General features: G+C 41.8%; 2 protein-coding genes and 1 long non-coding RNA gene across 3 annotated transcripts; 2 read left to right on the top strand and 1 right to left on the bottom strand.

The window, feature by feature from the left end:
- Positions 1–163: 163 nt before the first annotated feature.
- LOC111604037 lies at positions 164–2816 on the bottom strand. Its single transcript, XM_023321894.2, has 3 exons — positions 2175–2816; positions 1324–1807; positions 164–1259 (listed from the first exon to the last, which is right to left on the bottom strand). Exons 1-3 carry the CDS (start codon positions 2498–2500, stop codon positions 282–284), a joined length of 1788 nt encoding a protein of 595 aa, XP_023177662.2. The 5' UTR covers positions 2501–2816; the 3' UTR covers positions 164–281.
- Positions 1714–2200, top strand: LOC111604039. Its single transcript, XR_002751722.1, has 3 exons — positions 1714–1789; positions 1868–1953; positions 2138–2200. It is a non-coding gene; the product is annotated as an uncharacterized LOC111604039 (long non-coding RNA).
- A 5273-nt stretch (positions 2817–8089) lies between the features above and the next one.
- LOC111604060 (fizzy-related protein homolog) lies at positions 8090–20280 on the top strand. Its single transcript, XM_023321926.2, has 5 exons — positions 8090–8384; positions 11321–11573; positions 17998–18231; positions 18296–18430; positions 18934–20280. The coding sequence occupies exons 1-5, from the start codon at positions 8263–8265 to the stop codon at positions 19624–19626; spliced, it is 1437 nt and encodes a 478-aa protein (XP_023177694.1). The 5' UTR covers positions 8090–8262; the 3' UTR covers positions 19627–20280.
- The last annotated feature ends 921 nt before the right edge of the window (positions 20281–21201 follow it).

Genomic DNA, 21201 nt, shown 5'->3' with positions numbered 1-21201 from the left:
TTTCGTAATCGATTTCGAATTTTCGAAATAGAGACTGTCATCGTTGTTTTCATTAAGCTTGCAGGAGCATACTCCTGTGATTACATCGATTACTTAAATGTTATCGATATCGAAGTTTAATTAACCGTGACTGTAAAATAAATTATTCGTTTGGTTTGCGTTGTCTTTATTTGGTTTTATTCTTGTATGCACTTCAATTTCATGTACGGTATTGCGTTATCTATTGTTATCGTTATCGAAGCATTAAGTAATTACGATCTTTTCAATTTGAAGGCTTCCAACTAGTTGATGTGCCGCCAGCGCACGGAGACCAGTTCCCATAAAAAGACGATCGTTGCGAGTACGTAAAGCACGCCCACTATGGCATAGATGGCCCAAAGATCGGGCTGACGCAACCGTTTGTCCCGGTACATAAAGATGCTGCGAAAGTAGCGCTCGCTTCCCAGCTGCCCAGCCCAGTAGTTGATCAGGCCCACCGACTGGATGGACATAACGAGCTCATCAAGCCGCTGCACCAGATGCGAATGCTTCTGCAAATAGATGGCCAGCTGCTGTTCCAGCACTTGCTGTGGTAGAATGTAATATGCGCCCGGCTTATGGGCACGCTGTGCCTCGTATAGCAACGTCTGTCTGGATATGATGCCAAAGATGCACCTTTGCTGACGCAGATCGATCTGCTCCAGCACATCGCGCTCAACTTCGCTGGCCAGGACAATGGCACGCATGTTAATCACAAGCTCTTGAAGGCTGCTCACCTCGGCCACATCGTGTGCCGTAATGCGATTCATCACGGCCGCATAGCTACCCTCAATCAGCTCGAGAAGATTGCGCGGCAAACGTTGATGAATATGCTGCCGTAGCATATAATAGAACAGGGCCAAGTACATGGCACGCACTAGTAGCGTAAAGCAAAGCCAATTGACGTAGAGCACCTGATGGGCAGGTCGCCAAGCAGAGGCGACACTGGGCTGACCCCAGGCAATGGCAACCACGGAGAGCAGCACCGTGGCCCGATCTATGCGACGGCGCGAGCACAGCATGAGGCAGCTAACGGCCAGAAAGCTGCTCAGCACGGCCAACCAGGCAAATCTCTGGAAGGGATAACTCAATAGCTCGAAGCTGGTCAAATTGTACGCGTTCATTGGCAAGCAGCCGACCAGACGACTTGAGAAGTGTGGAAAGACAGCGGTTAAATTGGCTGCATGCTCCACACGTTTGCGTATATAGCCAATGGCAAGGTGAGCGCGTCGCTGCTGCAACTGTCGAAGATGTCAATCGAATATGCTTAGTTAATCGATAAAAAAATGTGTTTTAGCTACCCACCATTTGCAGTATTTGCTGCTCTGTCCAGGGCACATCCGGATTGTGCTCGGCCACCGAGTGCACCACAAAGTTCATGCGCCTTGCCAGCTCCTGCAGCAGTCGGTCCTCAAGTCCAGGTGCCTCAACGTTCACGCTGAAGAAGGGCAATACTGAACGCAGCAGCACCTTCAGCGGGCAGCCATGCAGATTGTGGAGTTTGGCTGGATAGTAGACGGGCTGCTGCCACGCCGTGCCCATAAACCGATTGATCTGCTGACTTAGCACAGCGTCGCAGTGTGTCGCCGCATATGGGAAATATGTGTACATCAGCACCTCTCCTCTAGCGCTCTGAGTCATCACATTGCAATTGAGCAGCTGGTGCCGCCAACAATACTCAAAGACGCCCTGCATCTCCAACGAGATCAGGGCATCCCGCTGCTGCAGAAATATGAAGTAATACTCGCTGCCATCGTTCCGGGAGGTATACGTATGTATCTCAATGTCCCTATCAAACGAGAACCGAATGGTATACGATTTATATATAAATATTCTCTATTATCCGCAGAATCTATATAGCCGAAATCCACGGAATGTAAAGACAATCATATTGAAGGAAATACTATGTACATACATTGCTATCAGCAACTAAAGGTAAATAGAAAGGATAAGATATATATATATATATATATATATATATATATATATACGCATATATAGAAGGCATATTCCATATATATATATATATATATATATATATATATATATTCTGTATAACGTCGCTCAAAACGCATATACCCCTATTTTATTCACTAGCTTTTTCTGTATTTTTTTTCAGGGGTTTGCCCTTGTTGGTGATTCGAACCGTCACGTACAGCAATGCTTGGAGCGAATCGACCAGCAGCAGGTTGTGTAATCGTGGACCCGCAATGCGTTGCGGTTGGGTGTAATTGTAGTGGATCAGCTGAAGAATCATGTTGTCAACGCTCTCGTAGAGCAGCTGCATTATGTTGCGATAGAAGTTCATCGGACTGGGCCGACGGCACGAGATGATTAGCATAAATGATGGAGCAACACGCTGATAGAAGTCCTCGATTAAGACACGCAAGGCGCTGGCCACAAACTGATTGATGGACGTCGCTTGGGTCTGAGCGCCTTTGTACTCCATCGACTCGAACTGAAGCAGATTACTAATGTTCATCGTGTGCGTTGTGAACAGGATAGCACCGAAAACTGGATGCCGGCAGCACAAATTGTCCCTAGCTTTGTCTTGCGGCAACGGTGGTCGACGGTAACCTCACCTACGCAACAGCTGGCCAATATGCTCTATGTATATTGGCCTCATTATTCTAATTATGGCGCAACATAAACAATAACTTTTGTGACGTCCAAGGCTAGCTATAGCAAAGACAATCAAATCAATATTTAGCGCCAGTTCCGCTCTGAGCTTGATTGAAGGACGGTTACTCGAGTGCAACGCAGAAGTCAACCTATTCCAAATTTGGAAAGATTACTCACTAATTTCTAATAAACGTATAATTCTAACTATAATATGGCAGAGTTGATTTTTCACTTGTATTTTAGTAATACGTACGGATAGACTGACATGACTAGATCGACTTAGCTCATCGTCCTGATCAAGAATACATATATAGTCTGCCACGCCTATGACATATATTTCCAAAAAAGGGGTATGTACAAACATTAGGTCTCCGAAAACAAAAACTACGTTCATTATACATATGTATTTACACATATATACATATATAATAAAAATATCTAGCTAGCTTTAAGCAGTCCTTTCACTCAGCCTTCAAAATTGTAAAAGCTTTTTTTTTCGAATAATGTCTCGCGAAACGGCAAAAGAAATGAAGAACAGCGATGAAAAGTGGTTGGAGGATCGATGGAACAGTAACAAATGTAGTATACAGCTCGAGCGAAAGGATGATGGCAATTTGATTGGCGACCAATTGATTTATATTAGGAACTGTATGAGGGACATTCTAGGCAAAATCTGGAGTGCCGATTTGATTGAGACGCCGCGCAAGGGGCATCAACGTGCTAATTCACCGGCCGGCGAACAGGTACAGGAAGTTGATGAGATTTTTTTCAACTGTCACGTTAATATTGTGGAATGGTAGTCTAAATGGATTCAAGTACTCTGCATGATAAACTGAAAATTTGGACTAATTTTATTGGAATAATAAAACAAAAGCCTATAATTATAAGTATCTATTTATTTAAATTTCACAAGCTGTTAACGACTGCTTCTAGCATCGATACATTTTACGGCACTCAAAGTATCGTTTCAGTATTTTTTATGGCCAAATAGTATCGTGCAAACAGCTGATCGTATTTAGGGTTGCTTGTTAGCAATCGATGCCTATCGATTAGTCGTGAACATCCCTATAATACGTGAGTCGAGACAAAAAAAAAAAAAAAAAACGCTGCTTTTGGAAACAGATCGAACGGCGGTGTACAAGCGCGGACCGCAACGCATCCAAAGCCAACAACAACTGAAATAAACAATCATCGCAAGTGTGTTTCCCTAAAAAGCGCGTCGGGTGCAACATTGTGACTAAAATAAGCTGTTAACGTCATTGCAACCAGAACAACCCTCGCGTCGGGCAACCATTATAAATTAAACAAAAAACAGTTGTGTTTCTCAACAGTGGTGGTTGTGATGCTGGCCTCATACCAGCGATGCAGCAGACATAACAAAATCAAAATTAACCGTTTTCGTTGTGTTTTTGCGCGTAAAATTGATTCGAGGAAACATATTTAGTGTGCAGCATAAAATTGAAAAATAAAAACGTAAGTGCACTTTGTGTTCACATACAATCTATGCGTGCATGTATTGTATAATGGTATAATTACAGTTATATGTTTAAAGTTCATTTGAATGCGCGTTGCACTATTTGCTAGCTATAGCTGTACATTGTGTGTGAGCGAGGGTAGAGAGTTTGTCTCTTTTTTGCTGGCATGCATGTACGGTTTTGTCTCCCTCCCTTTCTTTCTCACTCTCTCTGTGTGTGTGTATGCAGCTGGCCATTGTATGGCTGCTCTATCTGGCTAGCTCTAGCGGTGCGTGCGTTAGTGCGTCAGTGTGTGTTTGTAAGTGCACAATAAGCCAAACAACAACAAATCATAATTACTGTAAATTTTTAAATTAAATATTTAGTCAGTAGCAGCCGCTAATAAATCTATTGATTTGCTCTTTTCGACTGGCGATTTGGCTTCGCCAGTGTCCTTGACATGATTACGTTTTCCGTTACGGTTATGCCCTTTAAGCAGGGGGCCGTTTGTCTATCATTGCGTGTATGTCTGTATGTATGTGTATGTCTATCGATTGCTGCTGGCTGCTCCTGCCTGGCTCTTTCACTCACTCGTCCTCTTGAGCTGCCATGTGTTCTCGCTCTTTCCCGAAAAGGGGTGGCAAATTGTGTTAGTTCTTTTTTGCTCTTTTTTTCCGTTGTCATCGAACATGTGAATGGTTTTTTTTCGCCTGCTCTTATCATCATATTCTCACACACACGTTTTGTCCGCTGCTGATAACTAACCGCAGCAGTAACTGCAACCGGAGTCGAATGGGGAGTGCGGCTTACTTTCCTCTTGTTTTTTTTTTAAATTGTCGCCCGTTCCCTCCACTGATTTCACGCTCACTCAGTAGTATTTATAGCCGCCAAAGTTCAAGTGCAGCGTCTATCGCTGTGGGAGCCGCAGCTGTGCCCCAGTTGGTGGTGCTCCGTTTTGTGGCATTATCTCAGCGTCTATAAATGTCGAACGGGGTTTTTTTTAGTCGACTTTTCCTGACCTTCGACTCAGAGTAAAGCGTCAGACCAGCGTAGAGCAAGCCGCCACCAAGACAGTGTGCATACGCTAGATGCAACTAACGATAGTCTGCACGATTTAGTACTGCGCACAGAGACCAAAGACTAGAGATGCTATACTGTGCCATATTTTTTACAGTAAATCTTCCTTAACCAGTTTTCTACACTCTAATAAAGTTTAAGCATTATATCTTGGACAAATGTGAAATCAATAAGTTTACTCATATTACATACATACACATTACATACATATTTATTTTTCATAATTTGCTAATCTTTGTACTTGCTGCCGTCGCCACTACAGTCTACCCAATCCATAGACAATTATGCGGGCTATAATTGGAGGCGTTGCGTAATGCCTTAGTCTACGTGTACACATGCCTATGTACATATATGTCTATATGTGTGTGCTTTAAGTTTTTTAGCTATGCAATTATTACAGAACTTATCCAATATACCCTGTACTCATAGCAGACAATGCGCCTGCTTGCCTAGTTGCTCAAGAGACTACGAATGCATATCTAAATCAATTCCATTAAGTTTTCCTTGTAAGTTGTGAAGTGACTCAAATGGGGCTTAGACAAAAGAAGTTTTCCGTATCTTATGACTGCAAGTTTGCGAGTTACAGGGTATTTGTTAGTCAACATTCTCTCTCTGTCTGTCTTAACTAGAGCCACCTTTTTGTGGCTAACCTTAGGGGTTGGGTGGACCGATCGAAATAATGTTTGCTTTGAACGGTTCAAACAATGAAACGCTTTTGGTGATGCAACCTGCGCTTCCAGCGAAGCTCCCGGGCCATCCAGCCGCTGCCCCTTGCACCCTGTTGCCCCCATCTACTCCGCCTCCTGCCGCCCCTTGCGGCACTTGTTGCTTATCGAGTCATAGCTGGGCGCGACATGTTCGAACAGGCAACTCCCTGGGATTGACTCATTTAACATTTGTGCCCGCATTGTTTATGTTTGTGCTGCGATAAGGCCTTATCAGCACACAGCACGGAACGCGGCTTACGTCTGAACCACACTAACGACATATAGATATATGCATACATGTGTGTCTGTGTGTGTGTGTGTGTGTGTGCATGTGTATAGTTTTTGGTATAAGTGCAGCAAGTACCTGCCGTTAGCCGCGGCCACTACCTGCCGCAGAGTTAAATGTCAGTCTCCGACTTTGCCAAGTCAGTCAGTTGATGTTTGTCTACGTAGCCAGTTCGATAAATTCTGTATTTATATATACATATACAGTTAATTATGTATATATATATATATATGCAATTATTTAAATGTGTACATGTGCATAATTAGATAGCGTATATATGTATATATACATATATGTATATATATATGCATATGTATATTTTGTATAAAATCCTTTCAAAAATCTATCCTACCATTGAATTGAAAACTGGCCCAAGAGACGAGCACTGTTTGTGTCTGTCTGTGTGTCCGAGCGTGTATGTGTATCTGTATCTGAGTGTTTGGGTGAACGCGGAAGTGCTTCAAGCTGCTTGCATTTCACGCTGCACTGGGTATGTATAAGACCAAAGCCCAGCCCCATGTCTCTCTGAATTCTATAAAGCCCAGCCAGCTAGCCATCCAGCCAGCCGGCGATCGAGCAACAAGCAACAGTTAACGCCCATTCACTAATTAGCAGTGAGCACGGCAAGTGGGCAGCTCTGGCAATTGATGGTGCAACCCGTGCCAACAATTGAATCTGAAACGAGCTGGCGTTTAAGCCTGGCCAGAACACCAGTTCAATAGATGGCCAGCTTCTCAGTATGCGCGTCGCATGCGTTGGCCATAACATTCGAACAACATGACAGGCGTTACAAATGGACAGCAGAGACACACAGACAAGACAGACAGACAGACAGATAGACGCATAGACACCCTATATATAGTGCTTGGTTAGCTCCACTTGTGATTGATACGCCCACTAGCCCATTGGCAACCAAAGCCAGCTTAAAAGTTGGCCAAAACTAGCTGTCGTTGATCAACAGTTCTCTCTCTCTCTCTCGCTCTGTTTCACATTTTTGCCATATCTGTAAAGCCTAGCACCACGTTGTACACCCTGCTGCTAGACGACGTTGATTAATGACCTGGCTTGCAAGCTGTCGACCAAAAAATAAATTACAATTTTATTCAAATTTCTAGACTAGTCCAAATTGACGGGGTGACACGAACAACTACCCTGTACAAAACAGCAAAAACATATGGCACGACTTTCGGCTTATAAATAAATAAAATTTGTAAATATAAGAAGATAATATAAATATAAATATAATAAAATAATAATGCAAAATAATAATATAAAATAAAAATATAAATAATAATATAATATACATACATATAAGTTATATAACTTCTGTATGTACATTTAAGACCAGCAACATGCTGACTGTATTCATTTACAGAGTATTCGCAAGAAACAGCCTAACAAATTGAAATCAATTACAATTAACTCTAACATGATGTCTCTTTTCCCTCTCTTTGCAGCTAACCGTCTCGATTTAGATATATATCGCAGATATATTCCAAATACATATACTTAAATGTATACAAGTACAAATTCATAATACCTATTTATATATATATATATATATATATATATATATATATATATATGTGTGTGTATGTGTATATATATATATATATATATATATATATATTGTACGATTCGGCAATACCAAAGTTTAAGATCACTAGAACAAGAAGAAGAATCAAAAGCGGCAGCAGCAACAAAAATCAAGAAGGAGTCAAAAACAACAAGCCAAAAAACCAAATTTTCTTGTTACTCTCTCTCTCTCTATTACCAACTTATGTTTTTCGGCAATTTTCGGCATTTCGTTGTTGTAATTGGTTAAAAAGCAAATAAAAAAAAAGACGACGAAGAAGAAGAAGACGACAAAGAAAGGAATTGGAAACACTCGATTTTTATATATATATATATATATATTTTTGTATTATATATTTTTTTGTTTGTTTTGGCAACGTTTTGTTTTTTTCGCGCTTTTGACTTAAAACGCGAACCGTGGAAACGTTGTGTTGTGTTCCAGTTCTAAATACCCAATCGAATCGAGGTTAAAACTCATCATTAATAATAGCCAATAACCTAAGCAACAACAAACATATTTACAATGTTCAGTCCGGAGTTTGAGATACGCATCTTAAAACACTGCAGTCCCGTGGCTCGAAATCTTTTTGATAATCTCGAAGCGTCGACGACACCAACATCGCTGGATCGTTTTATACCCTGCAGGTGAGTGAACCCATACGATAAGCCCTCCCAACCCAAACCGACAGTCCACACGGCTCCACATGGCGAGCCGTTAGTTTTTCTGCTACGTCACCTTTTCCGCTGGCGAACAACCATAACCATAAACAACAACAACAACAACAACAACGAATGTTGTTTCCCCCATTTTCCGCCTGGCTGCAACTCGTTGAGCTAACGGAACTGTAAGCAGCGCCAACACTCAAACATGGGAATTGCTGCCCAGTAGCCAAGGCCCCTTCCCTTCCCTTTCGTTTCCCTGCTCCACCTGTTGCTAACGAGCTTGCTTACCTTTAGTATCTGTGTGTTGTTTAACTCTGTTACATAATAATTACATTTCCGCATCTCTTTGTGCTCAACTCATTTACATTTTGTGTCATATTTGAATGCTTAACTTTTTCCTATATATTAGCTTCACCTCTCTCTGCTAGAGCATGTTGTTTATTGTAGCCTTTGCAACATTTGAATGTATTGTAAAGTATTATTTATTTTCCATCAATCCACATCATTAACTATAAATTTTCGTAATATCTTCTGCACCTGAATGCGTTTCCAGACAGATTCTCATTGTGTTTAAGCTATACTGAAGGCGGAGTAGGCGTGGCAGACCCCATAAAGTATATACATACTTGATCTGCTAAACCACAAAAACTAGAGATTTAAAATCTTAAATAAATATATCTAATTACCATAAGCAGTGAAGAGCTCATTACCTTATTTCAGTTACACTGAGAATACCCTAAAATCTGAAAGTTTTAAATTTATTTAGATTTTGATTATTTCGAGTTTTGTGTGTATTGTTCCCCATGTAAGATTAAAGGTAGCGCATTATGACTGAAAAAGTAGCTATGCTTGGGCGCGAAGTATCTGCTAGTCGAGCACGCCCAACTAGAGACAAGACAAATTGACAGATTAAGATCGCAGTTAACTCTGCCTCTTAGGCATTCTCCAGTCCTAAGCACTATGCACTAATTTTCATTTTAAAGCAACATTTCCACTGTACCTTTAGAGGTAGATCCTAATCTCTTATGAGTCTCTCTTCACAGCAAGCACTTGACACTTGTCGTTAACACTTAGCAGCTGCTGTTAAGTTGTGCTGCAATGCTGTTAGCTTTCTGTCGCTTGGGCTGCGCTGTTATCAGTGCTGGCAGCTGGGAGCTGCCTGTGTCAGCTGCTGCCTTTGATTGAATTGTCCGTATGCCTTGCTACTCCTCTCCCCTTCCACCCCTCGTCCCTCTCGCTGTCAGTTACCTTGCGAATTTGCTTATGAAATTAATTTATTGTAGGTGGAAGCAAGTGCTTCAAATGCTGCGTTTGCCAGCTACGCAGCCAAGGGAAGGGGGTTGGCGAGGGGCTTAGGTGTAAAGCGGCAAGCGACGCAAGTTGCATTCATAAACAGTTGGCTTTGCGTGTGTGTCTGTGTGAGTGTGTGCGTGTGTGCAATGCAATTCAATAGCCCTCTTCCTGTGTGTTGCCCTCCTCTAATATAAAAATGTTTCTTTTTTGTTTGCTCGTCTGTATTTGGGGGGAGGTTAAAATTCTCTCACACTTGGAAGCAGCAAATTTCATGGCGATTTCGCCAGGTTAGCAAATCGCGAATCGCAAATCGCAAATCGTTGCGAATTTGCCAATTTGTGCAAATTTAGCGAATTTGACATTCAAAATATGAATTTCTGTTGCTGCTTTTTGCACGTTGCACACGTTTTTTATGTTTTATGAGCAAAAATAATAACAATTGGCCCCAGCGCCCCCCTGTCTGCTGCCCCCTTCCCCCTTTCAGTTCCAATATATTGTTTGCATTACGTGGAGCGTCAGGTACATAAAGAGGCGCTGAAGGGAGTGGGGCGGGACGGGGCGGGCGGAGGTGACCGCACCATGCACAGACACGAAGGGTGTTAAGAGTCATTGGGGTCCCCTTCGCGGCAGACACGGCGAACAATTGAATTTGAACGCGTTTGCATAAATTTAGTTTTGCAATTGTTGTTGTTGTTGCTATTGTTGTTGTTGATTGTATAAATAATTTATATTTTGGCAAATGTTTTTGCCATGCTTTGTGCCTTGCGCTTGACTAAGAGATACAAATCGAAGAATGTGCCTAACGCGAGGGCCGCGACTAGAAGTTGCCCTAGGTCTATGAGGCCTATGGCCAACTTACAGCGCTTCCATAGAACAATAGTAAAGCGAGAGACAGGCCGTCAGTTGGCTTGTAGCCACAAGTATTTAAGCACTCGAATGAAGCATTGCATCTAGCAAATACAGAAAACTTTCCACAGAAAAACAAGGAGATATAAAAGCGATATTCTGCATTGTAGAGCGGCTTAAAATGAAAGTATCTAAAGAAGTGTCGGGCAAAAGAGATAGCACAACTTAAGAGTTGAATGTATATATAATATATATATATATATATAATATATATATAAGTTATAAATGCTATATAAATTGTGGTAAATATTGTACTAGCAAGTAGGACTGCTCTAGTCGGAAGTGTCCGACTTGCAATTACCCTGCTCTTTCAGTCTTTCTAAACTATAGCATAGTGCACACACACATAAGTACACATACACATAAATACACATACACATAAATACACACACACACACTATGAACAAATTTTCTTCTAGTTAAAGTGTGTTAATCAACTGAATGAACATTCAAATACCAAATAAACAAAATCAGCTTCAATTTTTTTTCTAATATATAAAAGTATATAGCCGTCTTTCATCTATATTCAGATTACAGGGTATACATGTATGTGAATGCCCATCAAGAAACCAAAGACATTTAAAAAAATCTCAGTCTGCCGTTTTCATTTACATTAATTGCAATTATTATCATATACATATAAAAATTATAACTTTTTTGCTTCAATCTAATCCCAACTTATCCTCCTCTTCTCTTCTTCTTCTCGATGTACGTTGCAGGGCGCACAACAATTGGCAAACGAGCTTTGCGTCCATTAACAAGTCGAATGATAACTCGCCGCAGACAAGCAAGAAGCAGCGCGATTGTGGAGAAACGGCACGCGATAGTCTGGCCTATTCGTGCCTATTGAAGAACGAGCTCCTTGGCTCGGCCATAGACGATGTTAAGACCGCCGGGGAGGAGCGGAACGAGAACTCCTATACGCCGGCGGCCAAGCGCAGCCTCTTCAAATATCAATCACCCACCAAGCAGGTAAGATTTCCCATGTCATTTGCTGCGCCTCCTCTCAACTCCCCCTAGATGGGAGGCGAGGCGAGTCGACTTGACTTTGGCAATTGTGAAATACTTTTTAAAATATTGCATTAATTGAGTTAGCAGCCGGCAGTCTTATCATATTTTTTTCTTCTTTCGTATTTTTTAATATTTAATTGAGACTTCTTTTGTAAGGTGGCGATGCGTCTGAGTTGAATGCACTGCAGAACAGGTCATGGACTCTCATGTCTAGAGTCTGCTTGAGACTCTGGGTAAAAGCCGATTGTTCAGACATATGACAGAACTTAACAGTAAAAGTATCAAAACAGCATTTCAGAGAGTTCAGTCTAGATATCTAGCTTGATATTCGATATATAGATGATTTCTATTGTTATCTATTTACAGCCAACATATTTGATCCATTCTCGACTTATTTTAATCGCAAGTTAGAGCTGAGACTGAGGGAGTCTCGTGAGATCAACTTGACTTATGAGAGAATATGTCAAATGTAGATATGAAAGAGTTTAAAGATTAAATCAAAAAATATATAAATTATAAACATTTGAATATGTTTTATGAATTAGACAAGCGATCGTGCAGCACAGATAAGCAGCGGCTGTCCGTCCAGCTAGTCAACTGTCTTTTCTCTTATTAAGCAACTGACGCATACCTTTTGAATGTGGGCGTAGAGGGGCGGGGCTGCTACTGTCTTTATATGATGTGCGTACGTGTGGGCCAATGTATTGGCCATTATTTATGGCAGCTACATTGCGGCCGCACATAATTGAATTATATATGATTTGTTATGACCAGGGCACCTCCGCCGTCCCGCTCCCCTTACCAAACAAAAAAATAACCAAAATATGAAATAACTCTTGGCCACATTTGACTGCCGATGGCGATTCCCTGCTCCACTGCCCCGCCGCTGGGAGTGTTCACTGTTTTGTGTTAATTGTGTGGGCGTGATGTAGATGAATGGCCGCTGATTGAGGCGACAATTTCCATAGGTTGTGGGCCTCCGGTTTAGAAACCACTCGCAAAGCGAATTCCTGAGCCCATTAATCAAAAACCCAAAATGCCTCGCCACATTTCTATACCCTGTAAATATTGTAGACGCAAATAGCCAGCCGAGTGTATTGAGTGTAGCGTGTTAACGAGCTTCGATGTTACATCAAAAAATATATCTCAAACTACTTGAGTTTCGAATGACATCGAGCCTACCGCTCAGCTATAATATCGATAAATATCTGACATGAGGCTAGCTGGAGAGAAGGCAGATTGGAGTAGAAGTAGAAACGTTGCTAGCTACAGGGTATGGTCGAGTCGAGCACTGGCGACTAGCACGAGCTTCATGTTTTGTGAGTCTTGCTGCCAAATAAATATGGCCAGAATATGGCATGATAATGTAGCTGCCGCGCACTTATGCTCATGTATGTGCCCCTGCCGCCCGTCCCAGAGGCCCCTGGCATGTTCAGCTGGTTGCCTGAAGTCACGATCTCGATGTGCTCGGTTGTCTGGGTTATTCAATGCGTCCGCTTATTGACTCAAGTGTCGTTTTAGACCACTGAAGTAGTTGGGCAAATGAGCCGCAGACGCAATTCCTCTGCCTCAGGTTCGTAGCTCGAATCACAGAATATGGGGCTTTGTTCTTTTGTTGCTGTTGTTGTTGTTGCTGTTTGACTGGCAACTGGCAACGTGTCAACTGTCAAAAATTAGTCAAAGCAAAAGCCAACACCGTTGTTGAAGCCACTTGGAGACGTGCGGCTGTCGGCGCAGCAATTGAGGCAGCATAAATCTGATAAGCGCACAAATATGTCCAAGCCCAAAAGCTGATGAAGACGCGCGCCATTGCAAAGAGATGCCCCAGCCCCAGCCAGAGCAAAACGATTGTCCAGTTGTGCAGTGGCAGCAGCAAGTGGCAAGTGGCAACAGTTGAATAGAAATAGAAAAAGAAATAACCTAACAGAATCTAAAACGTTCAAACACTTGAACAAATCAACTAAGAACCGGCTGTACCAACAACAGCAGCAACAACAACAGCGAACAAATCAAAGTGTGTTAACCCCAAATCGAGCTGAACCGATCCGGTCTGCAAGCGTGAGAGAGACGGGGCATGGCACGGGGGAAAATGAGGGAAAGAAAGAGCCAAATATTGAGTAAAGTCATTTTTCATATAGATATATCCCAAGCCACCTGACGCAAACAGTTTTCTCATCAAACCGGTTGACGGAGATTAATAGACAAATACAATAAATAGATAGACAGATCGGCTTTTAGCTGGACAAATGGCTAGAGAGGTAAATAAAAAATTATATTCGATGAAAAACTACAGAGAATGTTCGTCAAATTCTTGAAATGTGTATATGGTAAATATTAGATAATAAACAAGTGTGCATGAAATATTATAGTATAAATATATAACTTAAACTTATATATTATAAATATATATGAAAAAAAGTTGAAGCTAAAGATAGATTACTATATATATAAACTATAGAATATATCTGTATAATATATAATTAGACATCTCAGGGCATTTTACAAGATTTTAATTTAAATATAAAAAAATGTTTGAAATGATTGCCTTACTATGCGCTTCTCATAAAGTGAAGTAGAGATTTTGTAAGAAAACACGAGAAAGCGGGGAAAATGTGGGCTGTATGAGCTGAAAAAAATATAATATTTAAAAAAAGTTTCCAATGGTTGCCTTACTATGCGATTCTCATTAAGTGAATTAGAGATTTTTTTAGGTTAAAGAAGAAAGAGTTGAAATAAGAGTGTTGTATGAGCTGAGTGGGAGTTAGGTTTGAATATTGTGAATACCGTGTTCCCACAGCTATAAAACATTTGATTGTTACATGATTTGTAGTGTGAGCTTTGCAATAAAGAGTTAAATGAAATGATGAGAGGTCCACAAGGAAAAGCCCAGCGTTTTAGTTAAAGCCGTTGAGTCAGGGTCACTTGGCTCACCTGGAAGACTCATAATTTATTTATAGTTTTCTGATTTAATGGCTTTGAGTTGGTTTTCCGCGTGTTTAGAAAACCTTTTTTCGGCCCACCGCTCACCAAAACGAAGAAAGAACAATAAAATTAAGTAAATAAATAATGGATATATAATAAAAAGGCCGTCGCCTGAACAGCCCGTGCACCTGTGTATGGTCCACGTTTGGGGGTCTATTATAGAATTGTAGCGAAGAGTCGTCGAGGCACTTGTTTGTTTTATTGTTATTATTGATATTAATTTATGCAGCAGACATTTGCATTAGCATAAAATTAAGCTGGCTTTAAGCTTGGCCAGTTTGGTCAGCTTGGTCAGCTTGGCTAATTTAGTGATTCAGCTCTGTAGAAGCCGACAGGTTCAAGCTAACCAAAGTCCAGCCGTTTGGCCATACCCAAAAGCCATTCGCTTTCCCATTATCGTGATCATTAACATTCACATTGGCCCCTCGTCGCCTGCCCCCGCGTTGGGTCAGCTATGCTGCTTCCTCTGGCCTGTCGCCCCTTCCCCTGCTTCGCATCTGCTGTTGCCTCTGCTGGTTGGCTGTTTGTTTATTTTATTTATAAACTTTGCCTGCCAAGCGCCGCCCACAAAGCACTTTAGCAGCAGCAGCAGCAGCAACAACAAACGCCGGCCGGCAACTTTACCAATGCCCATATTTCATTGCCATCATTCACACCCCTTTCAATTCAATTTGTGTTCCATTTGATTCCGTTTCGTTCCAATATTCGCTTCGATTTCTTACGCTTTGCCATATCTAAGCAACTTTTACTTTATTGGCTGCCATCGCGGCCATTTTGTCGAACAGAACGAAAAGATAAAAGAGAAGAATGAGAAGAAGAAGCTTTTCAATAATTGGATCTGAGCGCAATGTGATCTAAAAGTGGAGACTGTACTTTCTGTGGGAATATCAGAAAAAAAAAGCGTTAACAGCAGTGGGCCGGTAGCGCTGTGTCGCATGGAGCGATCGACTGGCATATACCCTGTACTTGGTAGTTCGCCTTAAAAGACACGACTCGAATGTGTATTAGCACAAAGAGTGGCAGGTCCTCAGCGAATGAACTTTAATGAGAACTTAAAATGAGTCTAGGCTATATATGTCAGTCGTGCACTTATCGTGCCAATCAAGGTTTACAGGGTATTTGCGTAGTTTATTAACGACAAGAACAATGACAACGTCTGTTAACTGATGACGAATGACACATTCAAATGACAACAAACAAGACTACAACATAATAAGAAGAAGAAGCCGTTGCCAAAGGCCACGGCCAGGCCATAAACAGACAGAGAAAGAGAGACAGAAAGAGAGAGAGAGAGAGAAAGATTTAATCGAAAAAGCGTGGAACAAGATTTGTTGTATGTGAATTCAGAGTTGGATTTCCTCTTTGGTATTTGTTGGCAGTTTCACAATTGAATTTCTAATAGGCTTAGACGCACACACACACCCGTTCACACACACACTTACACACGTGTACGCACGCAGGCACTTGGCATCGAAAAGCATTTAAATTTAATGGCAGTTGCTTGTACGCTTTATGGGCCCACAGAGCTGACGAGACGAGACCGGGACGGGTCGGTGCTCGGCTATTTAAAAGTGCTTCACTGGCCAGTATGCTCGGCATTCCCAGAAAGCGGAAACCCACAGCAACAACAGCTAACAGTCCAAACAGAGCCATTAAAAATTGTTGTTGTTGTTTTCTACTCTTTTGCTTCTGGCCAAGTGCAAAGTGAGCACTAAGGGCCATACACCCTGCCCGCGTTGGCTGCCTACAGTTCGCGTCATCTTCAGCCATTGAAGCGACACGCAATTTGAAGCGGACACACACACACACACACACACACACACACACACACACACACACACACACACACACACACACACACACACACACACACACACACACACACACACACACACACACACACACACACACACACACACACACACACACACACACACAATTCGGTCGTTGTTAATGTCATTAAGTTCCGCGTACTTTTGTTTTCCTCAACTCTCATCGCATCTCTTAGTTCATAGTGCGCTCGCATTTGCCCTCTGTTAATTGAATTAAATTTTAATTTGCTAAACGCATTAAGAACACAGCCGAAATTCCGGCTTAAGTCATCATTGAAGCACGCTTATCGCGTTCAAACACTTCAAAACTTACATACGTCCATCCATGTTTTCCTTCCTCTTCTGTTTCTTCTTTTTTTTTTTTTTTTTTTTTTTTTGGAAAAAGTGGGGTTTGTCTGTTTGTCCGACTCTTGTTTGCCACTTGGAGCGGAAGTGAACGCCCCAAAGCCCAAGAACCGCTGACCACGTAATGCTCGCAATGACAAACGATGACAAATTTCGAAGTAATTCGAATGGATTACCCAAAAAGAACAAGTTGGAAGACTCGCTGCATTTCCAAAAATTAGATAAATCGTTTTTGATAAAGGGTTGCTCAGACGAACGTGACTAGAGTAAGTAGAGAATAAGCGAATTCCAAATATGTCAGCTGTGAAAAGTTCAATTGAGGGTTAAAACCAGTTTTTAAGCAGAAAATATATGTCAATAATATATATATATATATATATATATACATAAATCAGTGATAAGATCAATAATCCAAAACATGAATTGGGAACTGTCTTGACAGGTTAGTTATTGATGCAATATCGTCTGATCTAACCCAACTCGAGCTGATTGATATGCCCTCTTGCATGTGACTCAAATTATAGTAGTTCTTGTGATCTAATCAAAAGTCGAATGAAAGCAACTTAAACTATATATTGAGGATGGATTGAAGGAAGGAATGCAGTCAGCATTGATTGAGCTATCAGATTATATAAGAATGCAGCTTGATCTTTTTATTTTAGCTAGATAAATAGAGTGCAGATCTATTGTTAGCTTTAAGAGTGAAGAAGTGCAGCAATATCCAATTGTGATTTGATTCATCTTGCTGCTGTGGCGCTGTCCAAATGTGGGGCACACGCAACTGTTTTTTCTTGCATTTCAAATGTCGCATTGCGTAAGCAGCCCCAGCTCTATAGAGAGAGGTGTGTGAAGAGCCATTCACGCATACGCTTAACACACTTCTGCCGTACGCATTTTCTATGCAAACGAGCGGAAAGGCGAGATGGGGCTACACGCAGTGCGTGTCCAAATGCAAAAATCGTTGATGGGGGTGGTGGTGGGGATCTGGGGCGCTCGATGGTAGGCAGATGAATTGCGGACGCGGTCGCTGCTTTTAGCACGATGGCGTTAATTGCCTCGCCAAGTACGCGGCGAGCAAACAAATTTGACAATCGTTTGACCACAGAGAGCGAGTCAGAGTGAAGGGGAGAAGTGGGCGGGAGAGCGCGATTCGCTTTGGCCAATTTGCTGCTTGGCTGCAACTGGAACAGTTTTCTAATTGATGTTTACTTTTCCCTCTGACACAGGACTACAATGGCGAGTGCCCGTACTCGTTGTCGCCAGTTAGCGCCAAGAGCCAAAAACTTCTGCGATCGCCGCGCAAGGCCACACGTAAGATATCCAGAATACCGTTTAAGGTATTGGATGCGCCGGAACTACAGGATGATTTCTATTTAAACCTGGTCGATTGGTCGTCGCAAAACGTGCTTGCCGTCGGCCTCGGCAGCTGTGTGTATCTGTGGAGCGCTTGCACCAGTCAGGTAAGAGGCGATGCAGTCTTCAAGCTTAAACTCAGCTCTAATTGGTTCACTTTTCCCAATGCAGGTCACCCGGCTGTGCGATCTCAGTCCCGATTCTAATACAGTCACCTCAGTGTCATGGAACGAGCGTGGCAATACAGTTGCCGTGGGCACACACCACGGCTACGTGACCGTTTGGGACGTGGCAGCAAACAAGCAGGTGAGTAACGAATGACGGCCAGTGAAATGGATGATGAATAACGTGTGGCCTTAACAGACAGAGAACAGCTTAGTGGATGAAGGGGGCAGTTGACTAAGATCAGCGAGTAGCTACTGCTCTGTTAGATTGTTAGATTGTAGTTAATGGCGGCATATAAGTGCCATATTTGGAAATAGTAAAGAATGAAACGAGTTGCGTATAAAGCAACTATAGCAATTGTAGGTATTGTCAAGCAGCGAGTAACAAGCAAAACTAACGAGAGGCTTGTAAAATGCAGCAGTTGTGATAATTATATATAATTATAATTATATTTGTAGTTAAAAGTTTAGTATTTGTAGTCGAGTGAGAGCCAGCGAGAGACAAGTAATAAGTTAGAAGTATTATATATTGACTAGTCGATGGTGTAAGCAGCCGAGCGAGTAAGAAGCAACGAGTGCTTGACGAAAGAAGCGCCTGGTTCTTTGTGAAATCCAAACAATTAATTAAATGTCGCTTGCTTGCAGATCAATAAACTAAATGGACATTCGGCGCGTGTGGGCGCACTGGCCTGGAATAGCGATATACTGTCGAGTGGTTCAAGAGATCGCTGGATCATTCAACGGGACACGCGAACGCCACAGCTACAGTCGGAACGTCGCCTGGCCGGACATCGTCAGGAGGTGTGCGGACTGAAGTGGTCACCGGACAATCAGTATTTGGCCAGCGGCGGCAATGACAATCGTTTGTACGTGTGGAACCAGCACTCCGTTAATCCTGTGCAGTCGTATACGGAACATATGGCCGCGGTGAAGGCAATCGCCTGGTCGCCACATCATCACGGCCTGTTGGCCAGCGGCGGGGGCACAGCAGACCGATGCATACGCTTCTGGAACACGCTGACGGGCCAGCCCATGCAGTGCGTGGACACTGGCTCGCAGGTGTGCAATCTGGCCTGGTCGAAGCACTCGTCGGAGCTGGTCTCCACACACGGCTACTCTCAGAACCAAATACTCGTGTGGAAATATCCGTCGCTGACGCAAGTGGCTAAGCTAACTGGTCACTCCTATCGTGTGCTATACTTGGCCCTAAGTCCTGACGGCGAGGCAATTGTCACCGGTGCCGGCGATGAGACGCTGCGCTTCTGGAATGTGTTCAGCAAGGCGCGCAGCCAAAAGGAGAACAAGTCTGTACTGAATCTGTTTGCCAACATCAGATAGATTCGCTGCTCAGATTTGGGAGGAACGACATGCCCCGCCAAATTGGGCGTGCGTTGACTGAGAGAGGCGCCAAAGGCAAGCAACAACCAACCAATAAATCAACCAACCAACCAATCAACCAACGAACGAATCAGCCAATCAATCAACCAATCATTCAACCGGGGACTTTAGGCGTATCCACATAAGGCACTATGTGAATATGTGTTGATTTAACAATATTTACTAAATTTATGTTAAACTTAATTGTCGAAGTGTTTCGATACATCTCTATCTCTAAGTTTTGGGCCGGGGCAAATTTCTGAAAAGAATTGTGGATTAACTTTTGAACGAACACCCAAACAAAAAAAAAAATCGCAAATACAACTAAATTTGAGTCGGTGCAGCGCTATATATTTAAAAGGAAATATGAACTTATAACTTAGTCAAATGATCACATGATCCTCCTCCCATATCCCACTCCTACTTCTATTCTTCTCTGGACAATCCCAGAATATAGCTATACAATAGGTCCAAAAATTATAGTGTTTATGTCTTAAGTATGTATAGTGTCTATTAATCAATTCGCTAATCATGATCTAATTGTAACTCTAATCCAAGAACCAGAACTGATAAGAAAGCTAAATGCAACAGCTCCTAAACTTAAATAATTGAAATCTATACTAGATATAAATATGCATTTTTTTTGTTTGTATACTAAAAAAATAACAGTAAATTGATTTTTTTGCTTAGCTTGTAAGCTCAAATTATTTGCAATTGCAATATATTATTATATATTTGTTTTTTTTTTCTTCAATACACATACACACACAAACACATATACACGTAACACATGTATATTTAATAAATTTATACAATTTCAAATGAAAACGGAATTTTAATTGAAAAAGTATCGATTCTTAAAATTGTGCTTGTATTTAGATTGGACACGAACCACGCTCACTTGGTACTTGCCTTGTTGAAGACACGCCTAGTTGATTGTGTTTGCAATAAGGTTTCTGTTATTATCGGTATTATATTATTGTATATTATTTACAGCAGTATATGTAAAATTTGTACGTTATATTTTATATATATTTGCCGACCAGTATGGAATTTGAATTTTAGTTTCTCCACACACCACACATACTTCCCATCCACACTAAACAAAATATTTAGGTTGCAACTCTCCTAAGCAGGCTTGGCCAAACATATTGTTTTTGATGTTGTCAGTTTCCCAAATATATTGTTTTGGTAGCCCAAATATAGTGCATATATTAATGTAGCATAGCTAAGCGTTATTTTTGAATCGAATTCCCATATTAGCTTGGACACGCCCCACACTAACTTACCATCCACATTATATCAAGTAGAATTGTTTGGTTCGCAGCTTTGCTAGGCACTTGTTCACACTTTGGTGGCTTTGTTATAGCTTAGCTAGTGGTCAAACGCAGCTTTTTAAGCTTTTGGCCGTGTGAATGCAATTAAAAACGCTGCCAACTTGAATTTTGCTCGCTTGCTGCAGCTTCCGACGGATACAACGCCCCCGCTGCGCGCGCTTCAAGCTTCTAGCCGCGTCTGCTGCTTGTCTGTGTGTGT

Source organism: Drosophila hydei, unplaced genomic scaffold, assembly GCF_003285905.1.
Source record: "Drosophila hydei strain 15085-1641.00,03,60 unplaced genomic scaffold, DhydRS2 tig00000361-arrow-arrow-pilon, whole genome shotgun sequence".
NCBI classification, from domain to species: Eukaryota; Metazoa; Arthropoda; class Insecta; order Diptera; family Drosophilidae; genus Drosophila; species Drosophila hydei.
This window is presented reverse-complemented; position numbering and strand designations above follow the sequence as displayed.

Coding starts and splice junctions, on each gene's coding strand:
- LOC111604037 (XM_023321894.2), bottom strand. CDS start 2,500: ATGAACATTAGTAATCTGCTTCAGTTCGAGTCGATGGAGTACAAAGGC. Junction 1,808..2,174: donor GATTCGCTCCAAGCATTGCT/GTACGTGACGGT, acceptor CTCGTTTGATAG/GGACATTGAGATACATACGT. Junction 1,260..1,323: donor AGCAGCAAATACTGCAAATG/GTGGGTAGCTAA, acceptor CATCTTCGACAG/TTGCAGCAGCGACGCGCTCA.
- LOC111604060 (XM_023321926.2), top strand. CDS start 8,263: ATGTTCAGTCCGGAGTTTGAGATACGCATCTTAAAACACTGCAGTCCC. Junction 8,385..11,320: donor GATCGTTTTATACCCTGCAG/GTGAGTGAACCC, acceptor TGTACGTTGCAG/GGCGCACAACAATTGGCAAA. Junction 18,232..18,295: donor GGAGCGCTTGCACCAGTCAG/GTAAGAGGCGAT, acceptor TTCCCAATGCAG/GTCACCCGGCTGTGCGATCT.